The sequence below is a fragment of the Microtus oregoni genome, unplaced genomic scaffold, assembly GCF_018167655.1.
Source record: "Microtus oregoni isolate MIOR12 unplaced genomic scaffold, Mior012 000001F_ref0000356, whole genome shotgun sequence".
In the NCBI taxonomy this organism is placed as follows: domain Eukaryota; kingdom Metazoa; phylum Chordata; class Mammalia; order Rodentia; family Cricetidae; genus Microtus; species Microtus oregoni.
This window is the reverse complement of record NW_024543060.1, coordinates 9,659,269-9,687,021: the sequence shown is the minus strand read 5'-3', so window position 1 is coordinate 9,687,021 and position 27,753 is coordinate 9,659,269. Positions and strand designations below refer to the sequence as shown.

At 45.0% G+C, this 27,753-nt stretch overlaps 2 protein-coding genes across 4 annotated transcripts in view; both read left to right on the top strand.

Annotated features, from left to right (window-relative positions):
* Piwil2 (piwi like RNA-mediated gene silencing 2) overlaps positions 1-16,432 on the top strand; it is a 54,336-nt gene extending 37,904 nt beyond the window's left edge. Inside the window, exons 20-22 of one of the 2 annotated variants that reach the window (XM_041675313.1) lie at positions 13,745-13,998; positions 15,067-15,174; positions 16,276-16,432. In XM_041675313.1, the coding sequence (XP_041531247.1) occupies positions 13,745-13,998; positions 15,067-15,174; positions 16,276-16,432 (519 nt within the window). The remainder of the gene's footprint in view (positions 1-13,744; positions 13,999-15,066; positions 15,175-16,275) is intronic. The other variant, XM_041675312.1, reaches the window with a different exon arrangement.
* Positions 16,433-23,263: 6,831 nt separating this feature from the next.
* Slc39a14 (solute carrier family 39 member 14) overlaps positions 23,264-27,753 on the top strand; it is a 46,627-nt gene continuing 42,137 nt past the window's right edge. For both annotated transcript variants that reach the window (XM_041669129.1, XM_041669137.1), the window contains exon 1: positions 23,264-23,390. The gene's annotated coding sequence lies outside the window, so the exon portion shown is untranslated. The remainder of the gene's footprint in view (positions 23,391-27,753) is intronic.

The following is a 27,753-nucleotide window of genomic DNA, read 5'->3' as shown; positions in this document are numbered from 1 at the left end:
ACTATCATTAGCTGCTGATTCGTTTTGGTTTAGAACAAAAGCATCACTGTAAATCACGTCTCATAATTTCAAAGAATGCTACCCATGGGGAGTTGCTGTCATTAAGCTGATACGAGGGATTAAAGGAGTGAGCAAGTAAGGTTCTGAGTTTCCCGCTGGCCGGGACATCAAAGGCAGCAGTCAAGCCAATGGTGTGTTGGTGTAGGGTAGACCACAGGGAACTTCGGATTGTATGTGACTGAAGTCATTCTCTGCACCTCCACCTTGTTTCTTTATGAAATTAAGATCCGTGCAGTGTCCTGCATGTGTTAGACAATAGGACTTCTGTGTCTAAGAAGATCCAAATGATGTGGGAATTTATCAACAAGCTCTGTTATTTCTTTTCTTACTACTGTTTCCTCGAAAACTCTGTCTTCTGGACCTAACTCCGAGATGACTTCTGGGACACTTTCTGTTTTCTCCTTGCTGTTCCCTCCCAAACAAAATGTTGGTTTGTGTTCTTCTCCCAAAGTCCTCCATCATGTACCGTCTACTAGTTATCACATCTTGATAACTGGAGTTTGTTGTCTGTCATTACCTATCCTCCTCTGTTTGGTGATGTGTGGGAGCAGACTCAGGGCCTTGCACATGCTAAGGAAATGCTTTACTTTTGAGCTATATTCCCAGATTCTCACTGGATTTTTTTTTGTTTTGGTTTGCTTTTTGTTTTTTGAGACAAGGTCTCTCTATGTAGCCTTGGCTGTCCTGGAACTCCATTTCTAGACCATACTGGTCTTGAACTCCTAGAAACCCACCTGCCTCTGCATCACAGACGCCACCATATTCAGCTTGGGAATGCCTTTCTCTCCATCCATTCCTGGTTTCCTCTCATCTGTTTAGGCTCACCTTTTCTGGTTTTCTAGGTGGGAGTCTCCGACTTCTTATGTCTTTTCTAGCAAATGTTAATTTCAGAAATGTCATTGTTGATAAAAGAATCTAGGGCCAAACAATGAAGTTTACCTAATCTTACCCCATTCAGAAGGCCTACCAGTTGGAAGTTTGGGTGGATCCCCAAATCTCGCTCCTGGTTGATAGTTTGCTTAAGGGATCCAGAACTCACTAAAAGCCGCTATATCTGTCTTTGGGGTTTGTTTTAGGAAAAGAATAGAGATGTAGGACAGCTAGGAGAAGAAATGCTCCGTTCAAGTCAGAAAGTCCTATATAGGGAACATCAGTGGTTCTCTCCCTGTGAAGGCAGAACACTTGGGTTCCTGGCACCAGGATATGATAAGGCGTGCGGAGAGCTGCCAACCGTGACCTGAGCCTTGGATCCAGAAGTTCACCAGAAGTTCACTGGGATGCTTACGTGGGTGTGGTGGGCTGATAAATTGCCCTTTTGATTGATTGCACTCTATAATGTCTGTAGTCTGGCTTGTATGCAGCCTGTGATGCCTCTGTTCACATAGCTTTATAGCTAATGAATGGGCAGACTTGCTGTGAGGCTTGCACTGGCTTTGTGTTCACTGTGTGGCCCAGGCTACAGTCTCTGTCTGTGATTATTCTGCTTTAACTGCCTAAGTCCTGGGATGACAAGTGTGTACCACCAAACCCAACTTCAAGGGTTTCTTCAGATTTGTGAGCCTCTTCTCTCCATCCTGTGGTGACCGCTGATTATCAGTCACCAGAGGGCCAAGGCTGCAGGTGGGTGCAGGAAAGCACTAAAGTAAGTTAATCAGAGTCCCTTCGAATGGATTATAAATCACATTTGAATTTTATCTGCTGATCCAAGATAGTGATGTTCTCCAGTTTCCTTTAAAGGGAAGTTCCTCCAGAGCCCACATGATCTGCTCGCTTATTGTGAGCATTGTGCTTGGCTTTGTTTTGAAAAAGGAACACACAGAGGCCCATTCTCCTTATTTGCTGTTGTTTGCTTTTAGAGCTGAGGTCTGATATTATAGCTTAGGCTATTCTGGAAGTCACTGTTAATCTGGGTTCGAATTACAGATGCGAGTCATGATGTCCAGTCTGCTTCAGTTTAATTAAAGAGCTAATTAAAGAAGAAAAATAAGGAAGTGGAGATGAAAACAAAACAACTGAAATGCAGAGAAATGAGGGTAGCTTTGGGTGGCTTTACCCTAAAGACATGCACCTAAGAGGTTGCAGAATTACTCAGCATTAGAGAAAGTCTCCAAGAGACAAAATTAAAGCCAAGCCCCCCACCTCAGTTCCCATCATGCTTGTCCTGCGTATATATATTTCCTACTCTTTGGGATGCGAATCCTAAATATTACCAAGCTTAAAGCAAAAAAAAAAAAAAAAAATGGAGACAAATGTCTTATTTTATCACTCTATGTGGATGGGTCTGCTGTGACTGCTGCCTTAGCAGAAATGAATACTAAAGTCCTCGGCAGGAAGTGACGCCATCCCAGAGAGCAGCCAACCAGTGTGTGGGGAGAGAAAATGAGAAAAAAAACTGAGTAACTCATAGAAGATTCCCGTAATCCATCAGATATCCTGCATGTGGTGATACACTTCCGTTATCTCAGCTTCTCCAGAGGCTGAGACTCAATAAACAGATGAGGGACAGTATGTGTCTGAGTGCGTAAAGGTGCTTGCCCATAAGCCTGATCTTCCTGAGTTTGATCCCTGGTCCTACATGGTAGAAGAGAATCTATCCTACAACTTCTTTCACATGCACACATACATGCACACAATATGTAACATGCATCCCATGCATCCCCTCCACAATAAATCAATATTAAAAAAATATAATGAATGAATAAATAAAAGCAACTTAGATTTTTAAAAAAGCATTAAGAATTTGAACAGTGCACTGAAAACTATGAAATCTGCAGTTTGTAGAAGGGAAAACCGCAGTAATTGAGACTGCACACCCCATAGGTAGGTGTGCTAGTGTCTTAAGGATGCTGTAAAAAGCACCGTGGGTGGCCGGGGATGGTGGCGCACGCCTTTAATCCCAGCACTCAGGAGGCAGAGGCAGGTGGATCTCTGTGAGTTCGAGGCCAGCCTGGTCTACAACAGCTAGTTCCAGGACAGGCTCCAAAGCCACAGAGAAACCCTGTCTCGGAAAAGCAAAAAAACAAAACAAAACAAAAAACAAAAAAAAACAACAACAACAAAAAAAACCATGGGTGAAGCGCTAGAAGAATGACGGGTATTTCCGCCTAATTCTTGAGGCAAGAGCTTTGAGGTAAAGCTGACAGTGGGGTTGATTTCTTCTGGTGTCTTCCTTTGTCCTGTAAATGGATTTTCACACATTCTTACCTCTGTGTTGTTTGTGTTATTGTCTAAAAAACTGTCACATTCTGAGACTTCAGGGCAGCGTGTCAGCTTAGAAAGTTCCTGGGGGTGGACAGGGATGTTACCATCCAAAACAGCGGGTAACAGTGGTTTAAAGACAGCTGAAGAAAGGTCAGGAGGATGTAATCAGACTAAAGCACGGAGATGCAAGAGCTACAAAAACAGGGAAACCAACAGATACGTATTTTTTTTCCTTTTTTCCCCCCTTCCCCACCCCCCCCAAGATACGTATTTCTATGTGTAGTTTTGTTTAAAGACAGGTTTCTCCGTGCAGTTCTGGCTGTGCTGGAACTTGCTCTGTAGACCAGGCTGGCCTTGAATTTAGAGATCCGCCTGCTTCCACCTCCTGAGGTGTGTGCCACCACCACCTGGCTTGTATTTTGTATTTAACTCCATACTGTCTCCCCCACCCCATTGTGTATGTTAAAATAGTGTGTTTTAAGATATACAAGGCAACAAAGAAACATAAGGACCAAGGCAGTATCCGAAAAGACAGTGGAGAAGAGTGTCCTATGACAGAGAGGATGTCAGATCGTTGATTCAGAGTCCAACAAGCAGGCAGGTGCAGTGGTGCACTGTAATTTCAGCACAGGAGGCAGATGCAGGGCAGTCCTGAGTTCAAGGCTAGCCTGCACTGCCTGGTGAGTCCTTGTGTCTGTCTGTCTCTCTCTGTCTCTGTGTCTCTTACACACACACAGTCCTGCAGATCCCAGGAGATAAAAATGTGTGTGTGTGTGTGAGCGTGTTTATGTGTTTATGTATATATGTGCAAAGATACAGTTAAACAAATTATAAAAAATAGACATAAATTGGGAGATCAAAGAAGAGGTTATATTTTTAATGGATTAAAGGTAACTTGTCAGCAGAAACAGTGCAGCTATAAGATATAAAGTGATGACTTCAAAGTGCTGAAAGACAGTGACCGCCAGCACTGGATGTAATGTCCACCGAAAGTGACGTCCAGTAATGAAGGTGAAAGACATGAAGGGAATTGAGAAGTGGAGATGCTGTCGTCATCAGATTACACTGAAGTAAACTGCAAAGATAACGTTTTTCACAGGAAAAAGACAAATAGTTAAAGGAGTAAGCAACAGTAAAAGTAATGGACACAGTGGTAAATTTAAGTGACTACATCTGCATCCATACAGTGTCAGATTGGATATCTGTGGGGAGTCTACTCTGGAATCTGTGCCAGCAGCGGCATCTCAGCTCATCACTAGGAAGAAGTAAACAATGTTCCAGTGTTAAATCTTTGAATTAAGAGGAAGAGTACAAGACATTTTGTGTTACATTTTATTATAAAGATGTATGTTGAGGTAGGCATGCCCATAATCCCAGGACTGAGAGTGTTGAGCCAAAGCTGGGTTAGTGTGGGTCCTGACTCACTGGCTGCTATTCTGTGACTGTGGGTGTAGGGTATGGAAAACAGGATCTCTCTGTGTAACTCGGGTTGATCTCAAACGCCCCACATCCCATGCTGGCCATGAATTGCAATCCTCTTGTCTCAGACAAAAGTTCTGATATGCCCCAGTGCATTTAGCTATGCCTGCTATTGTGAGAGGGACAGTTGGATGCAGCGCAGCCAGAACACCATGTGAAAGAGCAGGGACAGATGGTCACACTCTGTACTCCCACTGAGGAAACAGAGCTGCAGACAGATGCAAAGGTTCCAGTGCTGTAGCTGCAGCGACTGGAAGCGTGAGGGGTCCCAAATGGGCTCTTCTGTAGGGCCTTCAGAGGAAGCTAGGCATAGTGTCACACATCCTTTAATCCTAGCCCTTAGGAGGCAGGGGCAGGCAGATCTCAGAGTTAGAAGTCAGCCAGGTCTACAGAGTGAGATCTAGGACAGCCAGGGCTATTTAAACCTATCTTAAAATCTATCTTAAAACAATAGCAACAGCAGAAGGGGTCTCATATATTCCAGGCTGGCCTCAAACTCACTATGTAGCTAAGGATGATGTTGAGTTTCTGATTTCTTTGCCTCTACCTCCCGAGTTCAGGGATTCTAAGAGTGCCCCACCACACGTACGTCATGCAGTGCTGGCCCTCAGACGTGGGATTCGTGTATGCTAGGTCAGCTCTCTACCCACTGAGTTACCTCTTCAACCCACTACTTACATCTTGATTTCATCTTGCAAATTTCAGAACCATAAGATAACAACTGTCTGTTGTTGGAGCCACCCAGTGTGTGGTTCTTGGTAAAAACAGTCATGAGGAAGCCACTACTTTAGTCTTCGTCTTAGAGGGGAAGCAGCTGCTTTGTTTCTCGTAAGTGTGATGTCACTAGTTGGAGAGGGTTTTCATGGAGGACTTGGGTAAGATTTTTTTTTTTTTATCACATAGAAGTCTCCTGAACTAGTCTTGCATAGTTTAGTAAACTCACCTGGTGGTTATACAGCAATAAGCATGTTTATTGCAAACAGAGGTAGCTTCCTGTCCTTCCGGTTTCTGTCTATTGATGCTTCATACTAGACGTCCCAACTAATGCAGTAAAGAAAGGAAGCTGGAAGTTTATTCCTCTTAAATGTTTTCACTTTTAGTCTTGAATGGCAATGATGTGTGTGGTTTTGTTTGAAGTTCAATTCTATAAGAAAGGAAACTGTTGGGGCTGGAGAGATATCTCAGTGGTTAAGAGCACTTGTTGCTCTTGCAAAAGACCAGGTTCGGTTCCCACTTGGTGGTTTACAACCATCTCTCTCCAGTTCTAGGGAATCTGACATTCTCTTCTGAGGGCACCAGGCAGCACAGACATGGTGAACATACATATATGCAGATAAGTGTTCATATATAAAAAATAAATCTAAAAAATGTTTAGTATTAAATTTGATTTTTGCTGTGAGCAACTGACAGGCTGGAATTTTAATCTGACTATGGTGTTTAAAGATGTGGCCTCTAATTCCAGCATTTGGAACACAGAGGCAGGCAGATCTCTATGAATTGAAGGCTAACCTGGCCTATATAGTGCATTCCAGGCCAGCCAGAGCAACATAGGGAAACCCTACCTAAAAAAAAAAAATCATTGTAAGATCCACATGTGGAAAACTATTAAACTGATGAAGAAATAAAAATAATTCTTTATTAATTGGTAGGCTTGATATCATCAAGGTTTCTGTTCTTCCCAGCTATAACACAGAGTCAATGGAATGTCAGCAAGTTCTTTGGTGAACATCAGCAAAGTCATTCTCAGATTTATGTGGAGAGTCCAAAGACACAGGCTAGCTACCACATGCCTAAGGATGGTCTGAAGACTGATGCTCCAGAGCTTAAACACTTGAGCATGAAGCCATGGTGATCAGTACTGTGTGATACTCATGGGAAGGTAAACAGAGCATTAAGGGAAAAGAACAGCCTGGAAATATGCCACACAAGTATAGTTGTCTAACCTTTGCTGAAGGAATGGGTGCAAGTCAGTGGGAAACTGGTGTCTTTCAACAAATGCTGCTGGAGCAGTTGGCCTTAAACATGTAAAAAGTAATAATAAGCTTTGCACAGCCTTTACTTCACAAAGGTTGGCTTGCAGTGCCTCACACACCTATGCTTAAAGTATAAGACCCAGGGACAAGAGAGATGGCTCAGTAGTCAAGAGTCCACACTGCTCTTGCAGAGGACCCAAGGTCCCAAGTTTGGTTCCCAGCACCTTGATCGGGTGGCTCACAATTACCTGTAACTCCAGGTCCAGGGGAGCTGAATTCTTTGGCCTCTGTAGGCATCTAAAATAATAAACATTGACACATAGATACATGCATATAATTGACAAAATAATATGATTCTTTCTAAAGATGCAAAGCCCAGCCAGCTACTTTTGTGTTTTGTATAAGTCATCAGTGGCTCATAGCTGTGATTCCAATACTCATGATACTGAGGCAAGTCCTTCCACAGTTTGAGGCTAATCTGAGCTACATAGAGAGATCATGCCTCAAATAAATAGATACATAAATAAATAAAGCAAAATGGCCTGCTGTGGTGGTTCATGCCTACAATCTGCAATTTAGCACTTGGAGGCAGAGGCAAGAGGGCTGTGTCGTGAGTTGGATGTCTTTCTCTCCAGGAGTGGAGGAAGTGGTAGTACACACCGGAATTCTAGTACATGGTGCTATGGTAAAAGGATTTTGCTTGGCTTTGAGGCCAGCCTTGGCTACATAATATCAGGCCAGCCAAGGCTTGGCTACATAATATCAGGCCAGCCAAGGCTTGGCTACATATGTAGAAAAGCCTTGTCTCACTGCACTTCCCTCTGAAGTCCACAAAAGACCAGCACTGCCATGAAGGAATGTCAGCACATGTCAAGTAAGCATGTGGAAAGATGTCAGCTGTGCCCCTAGAGCCTTACACAGCAAACCAACAACCTGCTATAGCCGTGGCAATGGCAGAGTCCGGATACCGGGAATAACAGATGCTGGTGTCCAGAGCCATCAGAATACTCAGTTTGCCGCTACAGAACCAAACATGACCTTACCCCAGAATCCCGGAATCCTGCTCTTCAATATTTTCCCAAACAAGTTGAAAACTTAGGATCCCACAGTAAACTACCTGGATGCTTACTCGTGCTTGCTGAGACCTGAAAGCAGCCAGAGTGCTCTTTGGTGGGTGAATGTATAAATGACTGGCACGCCCAGACAATGAAAGCTTACTCAGTGCTAAGAAGACAGAAGAGAGCAGATATAGTGATGCGTGACTGTAATCCCAGCACTCAGACGGTGAGGCAGTAGGACGACTGAGAGTCCTGGTCTGCCTGGGTTATTGTGTGAATTCAAGGCCATGCTGGACAGGTCGGTGAGCTTGTGTTTCAGAAAGTAAATAGAAGGCCAGGCACCTAACTCAGTAGTAGAATACGCCCCTAGCACGTAGTCCTGGGTTCAGTTCCTACTAGTGAAGAAGGAAGAAAGGAAGAAAAGGGAGGGGAGGAGAGAAGAAAGGAAATGTATTAAGTTAAAACCATAAGCTGGAATCTAGGCAGATGAGAAGTTGAAAATCATGCTCAGCTACATACAGAATTTGAAACCAGCTTGGGCTACATGAGACCCTGTCATACACACAAAAACTCTACTATGTTCAATGCATATTAGCATAGAGGCATTTCAAATGAAAGGGACTGCTGAAGTCTGAGTGAGACCAGTTTTTTTTTTTTATGTTTGCAAATGGCCATCATACCTGCCTTACGAGTTGGAGAGATAATACAGGCTGCTGCAACAGCACACATTAGTCACTCTGCAAAATGCTGTCATAATTTATGTCAGAATTTCTCATGAAAACGTGTTGGGATATTCTGGGGACGAAGCTCGGTGACAGAGTGCTCCCCTGGTTTGATCTCTAGCAGGAAAGAAGAGAAGTTTCCCACAGAGCCCATCCTGAGAATCCCCTGCCTGGCATGTCCAGTTCATGGTACTCATGTCCAGCTGCCAAGGCAGCTTCTTTATTCAACCAATGAAATCAACACAAATACAGAAGGACCTCCTACACCATTTCCCCTTTCCTATTTAAACAAACAAACAAGGCTTTCACTTTAACATAGTAAAATTACATATAACAAAACAGTTATCAAGCAAGAATTACAGTTACATTATTTATATCTATTTTATTTTTTATAACAAAGGAAAACAATAACTATAACTATCTATTCTTCAACTCCATCAAAGACTCTAGAAGGATATAAAATTACCTAAGTAAGCAAGAAATAAGCAACTTCCAAAACTCTAGAAATGACAGAGATATCTCGCTGCATAGACAGTCACCCAAAGTTCTTCTGTACTGTTGGGGCATCCATCCTTGGCCTTCCGGCCCATAGTATCCAGCAGACTTTTCCATGAAGCAGGAAATTTCAAAGACAGTTCAGTCACTTTCTTCTGTATTCTGTAGAATGTCTCACAGAGTCTTTCATGAATCAGGAACCCTGAACACCTTTAGGCAAGTTCATCAGTCCACTCTCTGCAGGTTCTTCATGTCCAGTTTATGCAACAGTTCAGGCAGGAGCAGTTTCTTGCCCAAATGGCTATCAAACTCCATAAGGAGTCTCTTCGATGCCCATCTTCCTCTTGAAGTAGATTGATGCTGCCAGGAACAGACATGTCTCATTGTCATGAAAAGCCCTAAGTTATTAAAACATTAAATGCCATATTCTGTAGTCTTTGAAAGATATGAAAAATGCTTATCTAACCGAAATATATCTCTATATATCTAGAAAATCTGACTAACATGACTACAAGCTTGACTATTATTGATGATTATCCATTAACAACCTATATTTTCTAATTATACATTACATTTTTAAATGAACTACACAATCATAAGACCTTAATCAAGATCAGAAATACATATACATATAACAAAATTAACCTTAAATTTATATCAATGAAGCAAAAGTTATATCAATGTAAATTATTCATATCTATATCATATCCCCCTTTAAATGTAAAGGAACATTTATAAACAATGGGAATATGGACACAGTTATTTCTCTCCAAACTTCTTCCTGCTGTATGGGGCGCTGTTAATTAGGTCTTTCATTGTATAACCTGTATGCTAGGTTCATCTCAGTCATCAGTTGAGTGAAGTAATTTTTTGAAGTTGTTCACGGTGACCTTTCAGGATGGCGTGGTCTATCATACCATATTGGGATAGAAACAGTCCACAGGGTCTCATCCTCTGTGAAAACAGAAGAACTTCTTTTCCAAAGCATCATATCCTTCACAGTCAAAAAATTTAAAGAAAACACAATAATATACAGAATCCAAACTCTCTGTGAATTTTTCATTTTTCTTTATTTCTTTTAATCTCTCTCTGTACTCTTGTCTCTTTAAAGACTTTACCCCCTTTTTAAAAGGCATTAACTAGGTGTAAGCCCACAGTGGGCAGCTGGCCTTTTAGTTGTGCTAGAAACTTGTAAATGGAGGCTGCTTGTTCATTTCCTGGCTGCCTAGACCCAAGCTTTCTCAGGTTTTATGTGGATATAGTCGAACACGTTGGGTGCCACTTGCTGTTGGAGGTCACTTGTTTGTTTCTGGCTACTCAGCCCTGAAATAATCACACAGAAACTGTATTAATTAAATCACTGCTTGGCCTATTAGCTTTAGCTTCTTATTGGCTATCTCTTACATCTTAGTTTAACCCATTTCTATTAATCTGTGTATCGCCCCGTGGCTGTGGCTTACCGGTAAGGTTCCATCTGGCGTCTGTCTCTGTCAGGACTACATGGCTTTTCCTGACTCCATCTTCTTTCTCCCAGCATTCAGTTTAGTCCCCCTCCCGCCTAGCTCTACTCTGCCCCATCACAGGCCAATGCAGTTTCTTTATTCATTAACCAATGAAAGCAACACATATACAGAAGGACTTCGCACACCAAATAATCACACAGAAACTATATTAATTATAACATTGTTTGACCTATTAGCTCAGGCTTCTTATTAACTAACTCTTACATCTTAACTCATTTCTGTTAATCTATGTATCATTGAGGTTGTGGCCTACTGGTAAGGTTCCAAAGTGTTCCCCTTTGGCAGCTACATGGCATTTCCTTGACTCTGCCTACATTCTCTATATATCTCTTCCAGCCTGGCTATATTCTGCCCTGCCATAGGCCAAAATAACTTTATTCATTAACCAATAAGAGCAATACATAGACAAAAGGACATCCCACATCAGAAACTGACATAGTCTGGTGCCAAGCACTCACTAACAGATTGGCACAGGCTGAATGCTGAGGTGGTAAAAAACACTTGAGGTGAATTAGATTTCCACTTTCCCACCCCACTCCCTTCATTATGTTCTTTCTCTGTGTTCCAAGTGTTTTCTTGACCTGGCTTGGTCTGAACTGTGACAACAAAAATTAGTTTGAAACAGGATCTTAGGCTGTGTAATGCAGACTGGACTTAAATTCACAATCCTCAGCATTGTTAATGCTAGAATTATAGACATTATCACCATATCCAGCCTCTATAGTCTCTCTCTCTCTCTCTCTCTCTATATATATATATATATATACATATATATATATACATATATATGTATACACATACATATATGTATGTATGTGTGCACATATGTTAAATATATACTGGCATGTGTGGTGTATGTGCATATCTTCACCACTCTCTAGATTATTTTTGAGACAGAGATGCTAATGGAACCCAGAGCTGCATGGCTGGTCTGTGAGTCTCTGGGATTCTCCTCCTGTCTCTGCTCCCCAAGGCTGCTGCATGTCACTTGTTTTGTTTTGTTTTGTTTTTCAAGACAGGGTTTTTCTATAGCTTTGGTTCCTGTCCTGGAACTAGCTCTTGTAGACCAGGCTGGCCTTGAACTCACAGAGATCCGCCTGCCTCTGCCTCCCGAGTGCTGGGATTAAAGGAGTGCGCCGCCACCACCCGGCACACCTGGCTTTTTATGTGGGCCCTGGGATTGTGCTTGTTCAATAAGTCCTTTACCCACTCAGTCAGTTCCCCAACCAGTGTGTTTACATAAATATGTGCATGTAGCTTCTTTCCCTCCCCCTTGAGAATGTGGCAAGGTGATTGTTTTACTTGAGTTTTCAACGGGAAACAGTATTTGAAGCCATAGCTAAGAAGCATTGGGTCAGACTCAGCAGTGCCCCCAAGTCCCATGTCTTCTTTCTGTTGCTTATGTGTAAAGCCACATCTGCACCCCGAGTCACCTTCTCTTTTACCACAGGGCATTGGCTTCTGAGTGTGGCTGAGCCTTTTGTGTGCTTGGTGGCTAAAGTCACAGTTCGCAGCTGGGGCAGCATCTGGAAACACTGTGGTTATGACTGGAGAGACTGCTGCTGTTATTTAGTGGGCAGAGACTTGGAACAGCATGAAACCCAGATCTACAGAGAATGGACAGCTCTAACACTCATCCATCTCTGAATGCTGGCCTTCTGGGGCTGAGACACCCTAGGGCCTGGAGACCTTCAAGTCACTCTGTGTACAAGACTGTCTGATACTGGGAGGGAGGAGGGGACTGAGGTCCTGTCATAATAAAGAAGAAGGGGAGGGGGAGATGTGAGGCAGAAAAAACTTAGCTCAAACAGGGATAGGAGCTCCAGTGATTGTAAAGATGTTTGTAAATGTTGGAATAGTTGAGGTTTCTCAGAAAAGGGGAACATTGATTAAAAACATTTTTTTTTGAAACAGTCTCATTATATAGTCCTGGCTGACCTGGAACTCACTATGTAGGCAACTTGGTCTTGAACTAACAGAGATTCACCTGTCACTGCCTTTGGAGTGCTGGGGTTAAAGGCATGTACCATCACACACCCAGTTTGAAGCACTGGATGAAAACTCTTAAAAAGCTGTGTGGAGGGAGGAATTCGAGACCAGCTTTTATCTCACATCTCATGCTAACCTGTAGTTTATTGTGTAGCCCAGGCTGGCCTCAGATTCACAGCCGTCTTCCTGCCATGCATGTTTGAGAGCTAGGATTGCAAACATAAGCCACCATGCTTAGTGAGATAATTTTTGGAAAGTTTTTTTTTCTGAGATAAGGTTTTCTTTGTAGAGTCATCCTTACAGAATGTAATGAATATTTAAGCTTTACTCAAGACTTACCTCTTAAGGGACAAGAACCTACATTAAACTGTAGTTAGAACTGAAGTCGAGCAGATCACTTTCAAGGGGATTTCTAACTTAAAATGGACCTGAATGCACTCTGAGAGCTGATCCCACAGGGCTGCTGCTGTATTGGTTATCAGTGGGTCCGACATTCTGCAGCTCATGGGACATTACTGTGTTGGTTGTCAGTGGGTCTAACATTACTGTGTTGTCAGTGGGTCCGACATTCTGCTGCTCATGGGACATTACTGAAGGACCTGCAACTTCTCAGCAACTTGGGGTGCTACTTACATGTCAAAACCTGAGTGTAGTCATGCATTAGACCTTCCTTTAACACTTCCGGGTTCTTTTCCAGATAGGTTGTCAGCATTAAATCCAGGTCAGATAAACACTGACTCACCTATTCTGGCCATTATCTTTGTAAAAAATTTGAGTCCTTGCTTCCTCCTTCCTTCCCTCCCTCCCTCCTTTTTTCCAGAGACAAGATTTCACCCTATGGTCCAGGTGCCCTGGAACTCATGGTGATCCTCCTGTCTCAGCCTATGAAATGCTGCCATTGCTGGCTTGTGTAACCATGTCAGCCTCCTTCCATTACCTTTTAACGGTGTCCCCTCTGTTTGAGGGCAAGCTGTGAGCACGTGCCTCACAATGGCCGGGTCTTGTTTCACATTTTCTAGCACCTCAGCTGTATCAAGACCGTTTGCTACTGTGAGCAAATCTGGAAAATGGCATGGTTGGCAGTCATGTGCTTTGGGCTAACTTGCTATAGGGCCCAGCTACCAAGTCTGCAGCCTGCACAATGGGTGTGGGCTCAGCTGCCAAGTCTCCAGCCTGCACAATGGGTGTGAGCTTTTCACTGTGATCCTTGAGCCAAAAGTCACCTCCTCCAGGTGTCATTTCAGGTGAACCACTGTCTCCCAGAGAAGATCGTGGTGTACCGAGATGGAGTGTCCGATGGGCAGCTGAAGACGGTTGCCAACTATGAGATTCCTCAGCTGCAGAAGTGCTTTGAAGCCTTTGAGAACTACCACCCCAAGATGGTGGTGTTCGTGGTGCAGAAGAAAATCAGCACTAATCTCTACCTTGCTGCCCCCGATCACTTTGTGACACCCTCCCCTGGGACTGTGGTCGATCATACCATAACCAGCTGTGAGTGGTAAGTAGACAAAATGGGGGTCCTCAGTCGAGGAGGAATAAGCTGGAGAAATTAACCTGGTTCAAATATTCCTGGAGAGTCATGGAATGGAATCCTCACTTTCGAGTGCTGAAGAAAGCAAGCTTTGACTGAGCTCAGTGGTGGCGTCAACCACAAACACACATATGCGTGCACACACACAAGTACACGTGCACATACTCATTTTGTTACTGGGGGTTAAACCTTGTGCCTCATGAATGCTAGACAAGCACTCCATCACAAAGCTGTGTTCAGAGCCCTAAAAAAATTTTTTTTTTCAAGACAGGGTTTCTCTGTGTAATGTGAAACAGCCCTAGTTGTCCTGGAACTCACTCCAGGCTGGCCTGGAACTCACAGAGATCCGCCTGCCTCTGCCTCCTGAGTGCTGGGATTAAAGGCGTGCGCCACCACCTCCCACAAAAAAAATTTTTTTTTGAGACAGGGTTTCTCTGTATTGTCCTAGCTGTCCTGGAACCTGCTCTGTAGACCATGTTGGGCTCGAACTCACAGAGATCCGCTTGTTTCTGCCTCTTGAGTGCTGGGATTAAAGGTATGTGCCACCAGCACCCAGCTAAAACCCGTTGTTTTTTTTTTTTAAATAGCAAGGCTTTTACTTCTTAGTAAAAAACTTTTTTCTTTCTTCTTTTTGAGATAGGGTCTCATGTAGCCCATACTGCATCCCCTAAATTTTCTATGTAGCCTAAGCTTCTCTCAAGAGATGGCTGGCCTCCTTCTCATCCTCCCCAGGACTGAGATTATATGAGGTTATATCCATGAGGTCCTCCCCTCCCAACAGATACGTAGACACACACACATACTCCTTTCCCAGGCTGATCTCAACACATGGCTGACTTCCTTCTCATCCTCCAGGGCTGATATTATATCCATGAGCCCCCCCACACACACATACACACATGTGTGCACACGCATACTCATTGTCCTTTCATGTAATTGACTGTCCTTTTCCTTCCTGAGTCCTGTATGATAGGGCTACAGGGATCTTCAAAATGCCGTCAGTTATCTCAGCAGTTGGTGCTCTTTCTTTGCTAGGGTGGATTTCTACCTTCTTGCCCATCATGTGCGGCAGGGCTGTGGCATACCTACACACTACATCTGTGTCCTGAACACTGCAAATCTGAGCCCTGATCACATGCAGAGGTGAGCCTGTCAGAAATATACTTGTTCTCACTGTTTACCCCAACTAACAGCTAAATCATTAATCACTGTACCTCAAGATAACTTATTCCTTGTGTGTGTGTGTGTGTGTGTGTGTGTGTGTGTGTGTTGTACGTGGGCATGCATGGGTCTAGAGGCTGAGGTCACTGTCAAGTATCTGTTCTAAGCAGCTGTCTACCTTGATTTTTGAGACAGTATCTTTCACTGGGATCTAGCACTCCAGTTAGACAAGGTCTCTGTCTCTGGTATTGTGATCACAAACACACACCATGTGGTTGCTGAGAGCTGAGTTCTGGTCCTCATAGTTTGTACCGTAAGCACTTTACCAACTGAGCCAGCTACCAGTATTTCACCCCTTGACTCTCCCAGATCTTCATAATATTAGTTAGCTTTTTGAGGAGTGATTTATATTAAAATCACTTGAAGAGCTTTAAGGAAATGTGGGTGCCTGCAGCCCTTACTCCTGTATTATCAAGTGTTGGTATTTACTTAATTTATTTTAGAAAAATGGTCTTCTAAGTTGCCCACGTTGGTCTCAAACTCTTCAGCTCAAGTTATGCTCCTAACAGCCTTCTAAGTAGCAGAGATCGCAGGGCACACTACATGCTACTGGCATTTGTATTTTAGCAGACTTCCCCAGCTGCATGTGGTCACACAAGCTTATACTTTTGTCACCCAGGAGGCTGAAGCCAGAAAGTCACCTAGAATCACCAGCCTGAAGGACATAATTAGTTACAGGCCAGTCCCAACTATCTAACAAGACCTTGTCTCAAAAAGCTCACCAGACAGCTAGATGGAAAGATAGGTAATTCCAGCACTTGAGAGGCTGAGGCAAGAAGTTCACTGGCAACTAAAGGACAACCTGGACTAGCCAGCCTAGACTAGATAGTTGAGAGCCTGTACCCCCAAACCAAACCAGATAAACCAATATAAAACCAATTCCTGAAAATGGCATTAGGTTTCCCAGAATCCCCCAGTTTGTTGTTGGTGTGCTGTGTGTGGTATCCCCTAGAGAGTGAGCCCCCTGCCCGCCCCTAGGTGAAGGCAACGGTGTTAAAGAACACATTTTCATCCTAACTTTAGGTTGACTTTCAAACTCTGCCACATGTACTGGAATTGGCCTGGTACTATCCGAGTACCAGCTCCTTGCAAGTATGCCCACAAGCTAGCTTTCCTGTCTGGACAGATTTTACATCATGAACCAGCCATCCAGCTGTGTGAGAACCTGTTCTTCCTGTAAGTGGCAGCATGGACACTAGCTACAAGGAGCAACTGGACTCCAACTCAGCTCCCTCTCACAGCATCAACAGAAACGGCAGTGGGGTTTATGTTGGCATTTTCTCTTTCTCCATCCTTGTAGAATTAGATATCTGTTCTTCTTTTAACCCTGATACTACAGTAGAGTATGGTGGTGCATGTCTGTTCTCCCAGTACTTGATAGACTGAAGCAGAAGGATCGTTAGTTCAAGGCCAACTTGGGCTACATGGTGAGTTCCAGGCTAGCCAAGGTTACAGAGTGGGACCCTGTCTCAAAAATCAAAAATAAACCCTCATCCCCCAAAGCCCACAACAAAACCAAACTCTGATGTCAAGGAAGCAGGTTTCTAAGTCCAGCTACAGGCTGCCTTGCTGCCTTTGTAGAGCAAAGTGGTGTCAGCAGTCCTGCTCCTGTGCGGAGCATGGCATCAGGAGCTTCTAGGGCCTGGGGGACAGGTCAGCGATAAAGCATGTTCTCAGCATGTAAAATCCAAGTCCAGTTCTCAGCAATCCTCCTACCAAATAAGACAGAAAAACTAGCCCCTCAAGGCAGTGTGATCATTAGTTATACCTGGAGGTCACGCCTACAGGGTCATCCTATTTCTGGTGCCAGGAGTGATAGGAATGAAGTCATTGCAGACATCTAAATGAGAGTATTACTTTATTTTGGCAGCTGGGGAAGGCTATAGAAAGCCCTGTGCAGCATAGTGTTTCAGAGAGTGCAGTTGTATGCATGTGTGAAAGACATGTAGTTAAGCCAGCGTAAAGCACAGTCATGCCCTTGAACCTACTTGTCCCAGGGATGTGAGTGCAGCTATCCTGACTTCCTAAGAGTCCAGCCAGAGCTGCTCTTCTGGAGCTTTCAGCTCCTGACAGATGCATGCGTGCACACGCACACACCTTTGCTCTTGTGACTGATCTTCAGTAAATTCAATCAGAATACATGGGAAGGACTCAGCGGAACTAGGAACATTCTAGATGAAGTGTAGGTTTTCTCTGCAAATGTCTGCAAATGAGATTTCGCAAGGGTCTCTTCTAGCTGTTGACTGATGTTGCTTAGAATTTTTTCAAAATCCAGGTTCAGGCTTCCCAGAGTTGGCTTGGACAAATGTGACACTCTCACCTGAGTGAGACAAGGAGGAAGTTGTCCTTGGGCCCTTGGGCGTCAGTGTTTTGGGAAAGCATTGGTTTTCTGTGTTTTTTTTTTTTCCTTCTGTTTCAGAATCTTCCCATTTCTTGAGGCTTAAGTGGATCATCTTTTTACTGGGTTTTAAAAGCTGATTTTACTTAACCTTTTCAAATTTGTTTGTATCTGTGTTTTGGTGTGATGGATGGGTGATAGGGGACTGGGCAGAAATACTTACTTTAAATGACAGTGTGACCAAGAAGGGCTTCAGCATGGAGCCCTGAAGAGGAACGTGCGGGCGGTCAGTGTTAGAGTGCTTGCCAAGCACGTGCCAGCTCCCAGATTTGAAGAGGACACCGAGAAAACCTTTAGCTTACTGCAGCACCCAGAGACTGGGGAGAGATGAGCATTGTGGTTCTCAAATGCACCCCTGGTTTTATTTGGAGTCTATGACCAAGGCTAGGCTGAGACCTGAAATATAAAAGCCACAGAATTAAACAGAACAGACTGAAAAAATGGGTCTTTAGCTGAACAAATTCCACTTTCTGATTTCTTTGGAAGTATTTTGAGTTTGTCCTTAGACGTTTCTGTCCCTAGCATTCCTTTTCTCTTTAGGTAGCAGAGATTCTTAGTGGTAATGTCAGAATGTCTGTACTTTCTATATGTGATGTTCTTGCCTTGTTTTTCAGTTTCAGTGCCAAGCAGTTGAGTCCTGTGGTGTAAAATAAAAACCGTCTATGTGTGTAGTTGTGTCTGAAAGACTGTGGTTTGTTTATTAAAAGGCTATAATGCTTTCCCTTCAGAGAGAAGCAAAAGTTAGCGTTATTCATCTGTTACTCAGCATGTCGGGGGCAGCACCTTTGGTAGCCAGGGGTCCCCTACCCCCGCCCCTGAGCAGCCTGGGGATCAGACAGTAAGGCACTGGAGTTTTGTGTATGTGCTTGAACTGTTTGTTTTACCAGGTGCTGTCAGCTCAAGGGGAGCCAGTAAGCTCACTTCCAAGTGCCTTCTCTACCATTAAAAAGGTTTTTAAAATTACATTTATTTATTATATGTAGGGAGGCAGGGAGAAACATGTGTCACAGTGTGTATATATTTTTTTTTTAATTTTTGAAATGGAGGTCTCACTACATTTACCAAGCTGGTCTTGAACACTTCAACGTAAATGGTCCTTCTTCCTTAGCTGCCCAGTGAGCTGAACATTTAGGTGTGTGCCACCTAATCATTTAAAAATAAAGGACAGAGCAGAAATTAATAGAAGACAAAATAACAGAGAAAAGTGAACAAAGCCGTAAGTTGTCTGTTTGAAAAGAGTAACAAAGTGGGTAGCCCTTTACCTGGACTGGTGTAGAAAGAAGGGTTGACCGATGAGATGGCTCAGTACACGGAGGCGTTTGCCGCCAGGCTCACAGTCCGACTTTGTCCCTGCACTCACAGGGTGGAAGGAGAGAACTGGTTTCCGGTCAGTTGCATTCTGGCCTCCACATATTTGCTGCAGCATCTCTCCATACACTAAATAAATGTAGAATTACATTTAAGGGAGTTAGGGAGACGTCTTGAAGATTAGGAACACCGGCTGCCTCTGCAGAGGATCTGGTTTGGGTTGCTAGCACCCATAAGCTCACAACCTTCTGTAACTCCTGTTCCAGGGGATTCAGTACCCTCTTTTGACCTCTGCAGGTACCAGATATGTATGTGGTGCATATATAAATACATGCAAGCAAAAATACTCAGACACATGAAATAAATATAAAACAAACAGTAAGAAGAATCAAGTTACCAAAAGCAGGGAGAAAAAGGTTATGGAATACTGGTAATATTTGTATTATTAGAATTCCCAATGATAATTACTCTGGAGCCAAGTATTCTCCCAGTTGTCTTTTTATCTGACTGGGTCAGAAGCTCATATGTGATTCACAGCTGAGGCCACTGGCCATCATCTGAGCTTTGCCTAGCCGCGTAGGGTATTAACACATGGGCCCTTGGGTCCTTCAGTCTGATTTTGGGGTGAGGGACACCTTCATATTTTCTCTGATCCTCTTAAATGTGTTAAGGCCTACTAGAACAAAGAAAAAAAGTCAGAAAAATCCTCACCCCAAATCGCCTCTCCACCCCAGGAATTGATAACTGTCCGGAGAAAAGCTATAGACACTTAGCCAAACCAACATGGTCCAAAACTGACGGGAAGGATGAAGAATCTTGGCTGCCCTGCTCATCCCCTGTCCATCTTGTCAACACAGTTGACTCACTGGACTGTGGCTTTCTGAGTCTTCAGCCCCACCCCTCCACACTACAAGATGGGTGTCTCGTTTCTTTGGCTTCTTGCGCAGAGCTATTCCATCACCTCTCCTATGGAAAATCTGTCTGCATATGTTGACAGGGCCATGACCATGTCAGTTTCTTGTGTTCAGTTCCCTTAAATATTGCCCAACATGCAACTTTGAGGGAGCTGCTAGCCAGGCTAACAAATATTTATAGAGAATCTGTTATGTGCAGGCTGCTATATTATGGGGTTCAGGTTCAGATTGAAATCTCTTATAATCAAGGCGGGTTAAGGTCTAAGATTAGGGATAGAAATAAATACTTTGGGTCTCAACAAGACACCTCAGAGGCACCTGCTTCCAAGCCTAACTACCAGAGTTCGATTCCCGAGACCCACATGGAGGAAGGAGGAAACCAATAGCATGAAAGTTGTCCTCTGACCTCCACACACGTGTCATGATGCCCACGTATGTACAAACACATACATATACTAATAGATACATGTAATAAAAAGATAAAAAGCTTGTATTAGAAGTGAAATGCTTTCAAGGGAAAAAAAATCCAAGTTCCATAAATCATATTAATTCTGTAGATTACAAGCCAGTAATGGTCACAAAAATTTAGTGGGTTTGTCACTAGCTGTGAAGTCATAGAGACTTCTTTTGCCTCCTGAGTGCTGGGGTTCAAGGCATGGGCCATTGTGCCTGGTCCTTTGTTTTATGGTCCTGGAGATTGAACCCAAGGCCTCAAGCATGCTAGGCAAGTGTTCTACCAAAGGGCTATACTCTTAGACCCTGTTTTATTAAATTTTTGCTTGGTATATTATTTATACTGGAATTGTGGCACTATATTATTATTTTTCCTTTATTTTAATATATGAGTGATTTGCCTTCATGCCTGGAAGTGTACCATGAGTGTGCAGTGCCTGTGGAGACCAGAAGAAGGGGTCAGATCACCAAGTGCTTTTTTTTTTTTTAAATACGGGTTTCCAAAAAGTCTGAAAGAATAGATCAAATATACTTCAAAACAATCAAGAAACTTACTAAGAGGAAGGCAAGTGGGAAGGGGATGAGAAGGAAAAGGTGACCGTACAGTAAGGGAGGTGGGACACTGGCCACACAGGTCCAAACTGTCGTGGACAAGGTAGGACCTAGTCTGGGTACGTAGTCTAATCAGGATCTGCCTCCTGAAGAAATGTGTGTGGGGGCGGAGGCAGAGACTTAGGACCTTTTGATTTTTAGCCATGTTAATGATTAATTGTATTTCTCTGGTGTATAGCTTATCAGCTTGAGATAGCTTATCAACTCCTCCAGTTGCCCCCATGGACTTTGACAGTTCTACAAACAAGTGACAATGCCACACAGCTAGGTCCAGAGATGGGGTGTTCGTCCAGCCTCTTTCCCGCTAGTACTTTCATTTGCTTATTTGTTTGTTTGTTTGGAGACAGCATCTCTTGTAACCCAGGTTGGCCTCTCACTACGGAGCTGAACTGGCCTTGAACCCTTGATCCTCTTTGCTGACCAAGTGCTGGCATTACTTTGAGACTTCCCGTTCAACTTCCTGCTATGGTCTCTGGGTATAGTGTAAGCTTTGACAGTTGCTTAGTGCAAGCTGTAGTAGACACCTCGCCTGGAATCCTGTGGGATGTGTATTTATGGGCTCCTCCTATTCAGAGCTCTGTGTATTTGAAGTATCTGATCTCTAGGTGGGCTTCTCATTGTTTTTATATACTCCTTCGAGGAAGGGCCTGGTGGGGGACTGACCTTTCCTGACAGCCTATTGCACTTTGGAGCCCCAAGTGGATGACATAATGTCTGAAAAACACTGTAAGTTTAACCAAGACAAATACTCAGTGTTATTACAGAGTTGAAGGGGCTCTGGAGGAAATTCTTCAAGAGCTATCATTACCTCCAAGTCACTCGGAAAGAAAATGAGAGGGTTGTCTTAGCTCTCCCCTCTACCCGCTGGATCACGGTAATTACAGAGTGAAGATAACTGAATTTTAGAAAAACAGAGTGAGCAGAAGACTCGGACTGGTCTCAGTAAATCTTTGTATATGCTGGGCTGGGCAAGGCATTCATCAGTTTACTGAGAGGGTCTCAGGCAGCTCAGGCATGGCCTCAAACTCATAATAGGACCAAAGGGTGACTTTAAACTGGTAATCCTTCTGTCCCCACTTCTTAAGTGCTGAATTACAAGACCTGGTTTTGCTGTTCTTGAACCCACGGGCTTCACGCCGCGGGCTTAGGCATGCACTGGACCAACATGTACCCAGTCCCCCTTTTACCTTTTATTTTGAAAAGGGGGTCTCACAAAATTGTCCCAGCTGGCCTCGAACTTGAGATCCTCCTGCCTCCAAAGTAGCTCAGATTATAGGTCTGTACCACCAGGACTGGCTCTTACCCCACCCACCGGCCCACTTGAGTGGTTTTTTTCCTTCTTCTCTAGCCAGCCCCGGAGAGCAAGTTGCCACTGAGCACTGAGTCCTTCCTGCCACCTATTCTAGGAACGTTGGGCTCCTTTCCTATTCCTTCCTTCTTGCGGGAACTTTCCCTAATGCCAATCTCTCCACTGCACAAATCTAGAGATAGTCGCAGGCAGCTGGGCACTTTTGCCTGAGCTAGAACAGGAAGCATGGGTACTCACTGGCTCCAATGCCATTTAAAGAACTTCCACTGGCTCTCTAAGCCCCAGGTGACATCTGGTTAAACTATAGAGGAAATAATCCTAACAACGTCCAGCTGAATAGAACAATGAGTTTGGTGGGTGGTTTATTTTTCTCAAGAAATTTGCATGTCCAAGATTCGATATCTAACACAATAGGCCTTTCCTAGAGCGGAAGAGACTCCCTCCTAAGACATTACTCAAACATAACCCAAGGCTTAATTGGCTCCTTAGGACTCTGATTACTGCGAGCAAGTGATGCAAAAATCTAAAATGTGAATATAATCTTTTATTTGGATTGTGACAAGACATTTTGGTCCTTTTGGTTGGCTAGGACATACAAAGGAAAAACAGTCTATGGACTGGCTCCATCCTGCTTAAAGAACATTCTTAGATTCATCAGCAGTGTTAAAACACATAGACCTACCAAGAGAAGGGCACTTTACTTCAGGGTAGAGGCCAGGCTGTTTCTCACAAAGGGCACAAAAGGACAGATGGAAGATTTCCAGAGAATGGAGGAGCCTGCAGGGCCTCTGTGAGTCAAGGATGGAATTCGAGAGGAAGGGTGGATGAGGCCGCGAGAGGTAGGATGCGAGCCTGGGATGCATAGCGGTAGAGGACCAGGTTGACCCGGGTGACTGGGCGCTGCTCGGTGACCGCCCCACGTGGCAGGCCCGGGGGAGTGGGGCGGGGCAGCAGGCGGGGGCGGGCCCAGCGGTGACGCGCGCGGGGTATATGGTCGGGCATGCGCACGCGGCGGGGGCCGGACGCAGAGAGGGGGCGCGTGGCTGTCGGCGGGGACGCACCCACTCAGTAGCTGTGTCGCCGGCTGCCCCGGGGCCTGGATAGTGAGGCTGCGTGGGCCCGACTGCCGGCTGGAAGACTGCAGGTGAGGACTGAGCGGGTTCACACAGGATGGGAACTCGGGCACCTCCGGGCTGGGGGTATACCGGATGGGGGTTGGGGACACAGGCACCCCGAGGACCGGGATCCTTTCGGGAGGCCACGCACTCACTGAACCCGGTTCTAATGGCACCTGATCGCCGTGCCACGATGGCGAGAGGAAGGAGGTCACAGCGCTGTCCCTTCGGCTGGAGGGCCTGAGATGTGTGAGCCAGAGAAGGGCGCCGGAGAGGTCGATAGCTGCGCGGAAAGGCTGAGATGGGCTTTCTAGAGCCCGGGGACACAGAGCGCAGAGGAAGCGGAATAGATGGGCAGATCGGATGCTCTGCGGTGGCGGCTGCTCGCATGGGGCTCTGGTGTCTGGACCTTGCCTTCCAGGAACCAGTGTGCACTTTCCTCCCTGCCCCCTGCCAGGCTACCCTCCTACTGAAGAGTGATGCCTGATTCTTCTTATTGGGTTGTGCTGGAATGGAGAACCGCAAGGGAGGCACCGCGCTGATTTTCCAGTTTAGGTTGGGGCTGCCCAAATTAGGTGGTGTGGTTACCGGCTGCTCCCTCTTGAAGTTTTAGGGCTATGGTCAATATAGCCGTCCAGATTCAACTTGTTTTACTGAGGTGGGGTCAGAGCACCTCTAGGTTGTGGTTCAGCTTTAAGAATCTAGATTCCAAACTGATCGGACTGTCCAAAGAGTTATGTGGCCTGTGTGTACAAGATGACTCTGAGTTTGGTTTGGTGAGGGACAGAGTGCTTTCCTGTGGCCTAAATGGAAGGGTGGGGGCAGGAGCAACTTTGGCAGAACACCTACCTCTTCCTGAAGCAACCTCTGGATTTGGAGGAGTGACATTAGCCCTTTTTACCCAGCTAGCCCCTGGTCATTAGGATACATTATTACTTGTTGGGGGTGTTGATTTTAGGAGATGGTGGAAACTGGCCCCAGAGTAGCCACCCTGACCTCTGTGAACATGGTCTGCAACTTTGGGGGAGGGTTTGGGTTAGTACTGAGGCCAACCTAAATTGTTTTTCCAAAATGTGTACAATTCCGTAACCCTTACCTATTAAAACAAACCTTAAACACTGAAGGGTTCCAACATGCTTCCTTGGCCAAGCAGCCAGAGGAACGGCCGGAATCACAACTTTCAACAAGTAGAATTGAAAGTCCCTTTTCCATTGGTGACTTCACTTGACCTCTTTGCCAGTGGTGCAAGTCAGGAGATGGAGTATGGGTCCTCTTCATGTGACTTTTATTGGTGTGACCAGAGGCACTGAACTGACCCAGGATATGGCTCTTTCAGAAAAACCAGGCCAGAACACTTTGCCATTCACTGTGTCTGTCTTCTAGTTGTTCACCTGGACAGTGTAGAGGCCCAGATACGGGGATAACAGAGCCCAGAAATTGGCTAAACCACCAACTACCTTGAGGGGTGAGGCGAGTATGCAATTGGTCTTTCATTTAGACAAGAGGAGGAGAATTACAGGCTCCCGGGGATCCAGCGTGCTATTGTAAACCAAGAGTTGATGCCACCCAAAGACCTAGGTCCCTTGTACAGCACTTGGTTTGCACCCTTTAGAGGCCTCTGGTGGGTGCCGGCAGAAGGCCCGCTCTGCCTTTCAGGTGAAGAATTCAGGTGGGGTAGTTTAGAGAATGCACAGTGGCAGAGCTCTCCAGGCTTTGGAGCTGAGTTCTCTATTTGCACGCACGCATCCCAGCACCACGCGTCTCCCTTCAACAGTGAGTCTGTTCTCACTGGCTGGTGGAACCCTGTGGTCACGTCTGGAATGTGGCTGACGCCTTAGTAGCTCCACCATTTTGTGGGTTTAGAGTCTCAGCCTCTTAAGTAGGCTAGGTTGTAAGGATGCTGGGAACCCAGACATAAGGTGAATTGTCTCCTCCTTAGCAGGGAAGAAAGTGTCCCTTGTCCTCCTAGGGAGACTGCTTTTCTGTGGCCTGCCGGGAATTAGCTCACAGATCCATTGGGCAATCTTAGGGGAGATGGGTGTTTTTCTGCCTTGAGTCTATCCCTGGTCAGGGTTTAGTGATGGCTAGGCAGGACTCCACCCCAACCCCCCCGCAGCGCCTCTGTGTGTGTGTGTGTGTGTGTGTGTGTGTGTGTGTGTGTGATACTTGTCAGTCCCAGGGTGGGTGCTGGTTTCAAAGATTTTCTACCTGCTTCCTCTTCCCTGCACCCCAAGCTAACCCCTACAGGGTGGAATGTATTGCATTGCTCCCCCCACCCCAGAATCCCCCAACCCTACCAGTTCTGTTCTCCCTGTACCATTTAATACCTGAGGAAAGTAACACTGCCACTTTGCAGAGCCACAGTCTGGCATGTTATCTGGAGTGACCCAGAGAGGTTAATTAGTGTCCCTGAGTGACATTGCTTGTGAGTGGCAGAGACTTATTGGGGAATACCAAAGAAGTGTACCTCACCCTTTAAGTATGGTGAATTTACCGATAGTCTTGTGTTTTCCTTGAAACACTGGGAGAGGGTCAGTTATTGCTCAGTATATTGGATGGACCAAGGGAGGGAGGGGTTTCTGCTTCCACCCTAGTAGTTTGTTTGGGGAAGTAGATTCTGGACAAAGAGAGGGTCCCAAGAGAGGTTTGGGGAAGCAGATTCTGGACAAAGAGAGGGTCCCAAGAGAGCAGGGAAAGAGGAGCAGGTCATGCGAACACCCCCACCCCCCTAGAGTCTACAGTGGGCCTTCTCTGACCTCCAGGCTGGCGGCTGGCAGAATGCCAGGTGATAAGAAGTCCAGAGTCTGTTAACTTAGGACAATTGCCAGTTGGGCCCCATGCTTGTCCATCACAGGAACTCCAAACCCCAATTGCCATAGTCTCCAGAGAGGGCCCTTGCTTGGGACCAGCCCAGATAGGGAAGCAGAGCCCTCTACTGGGCCTTCCGATTTATACCAGGCTAGAGGGCCTGGCAGTAATGTAAGTCACCTTCCAGGGGATTCCCCCACACCTAGCTAGCCGTGGCAACCAGAGCTCTGCGCTCCACAAGCCTTCTAACTTTCTGCCGGTACAGGCCCAGGAGAGAGAGCCTAGGGTTTAGTGGGATACAGTGATGCTTCTACTTTTATTATGGTTGACCCCCTAGACATTCTCTTGGGGCGTTCTGTATTATTATAAAAACGTTCATTAAAAGTTTTTTGAATTAAGGGTTTAGAATATATAGTCAGTGTAGCTATGCGTAGAGTGTATTATTATTGTCATTATTATTATTATGGGTTTTTGAGACAGGGTTTCTCTGTGTTACAGTCATGGCTGTGCTAGGATTCGCTCTGTAAACTATGTTGGCCTCGAACTCCTAGAGCTCCACTTGCCTCTGCCCCCTGAGCGCTGGGACTAAAGGCCTGTGCCACCACAGCCCAGCTGCTTTTATTATTTCTTAATTATTTCATAAAAAAATGAGGGAGGCGGAGTGTTGCTCAGTGCTAGAACACTTGCCTACATGTACAAGGTCCTGGGTTTCATCCCTTAATACCACAAGTGTTTGTTTGTTTGTTTGTTTGTTGTTTTGTTTTTAAATCACATGATTTATTTACTTTGTGGGCATATGTATGTCCATGGGCACTCGTGCCTCTGCACGAGTAGAGGCCACAGGACAGCCCAGGTCAATAAAAAGTCGAACAGGACAGACCAGGTCAATAAAAAGTTTTAGGAGTTCATTTTCTTCTAAAAGCTTGAAGGTATAACTTTCAAAAAGGGATGGTGGGGGTGCTGTGGGGTGATGGTTCAGCAGGTAAACGGGCTTGCAGTTAGGCTCAGCATCAGAGTTGGACTCCCAGGACCCACCTGATGTAAGGAGAGGACCAGCTCTCTAAAGTTGTCCTCTGCCTTGTGGTTGCGTGTACACAAGCACACAAGTAAATGTAAATATATATATATATATGTAAATGTAAATAAATATTATATATATAAATAAATATAAATAAACCTGTATGTGTTCGTACTCACTTAGGTCCACCTTCTCCTACTGTGCTAGGCTAACACTTTGCCCCCGACACCAACATGACCCCTTTGGGTTTAGTCCCCTGATTGGAAGTTGTATATGAGAATCACACCTATGTGTCATGGGATATTTGTCCACTGTGTGGCGACGTATTGCTTTGATTGGTGTAATAAAAAGCCGGCTGGTCACTAACTAGGCAGAAGGTATAGGCGGGACTTCCCGGCAGAGAGAGAGGAAGTGGAGGTAATTGGGGTGTGAGAGAGAAGGTGCCACCTGTGAACCCTTGTTTTCCTTGGTTTGTGTTGCTGGGGCCAGAACCCGTGGCCTTGTGTATGCTCTGCAGTGTTCTGCGAGTGATTTGCATAGACGGTCCTCTTTGTTTTCTTCGTGAA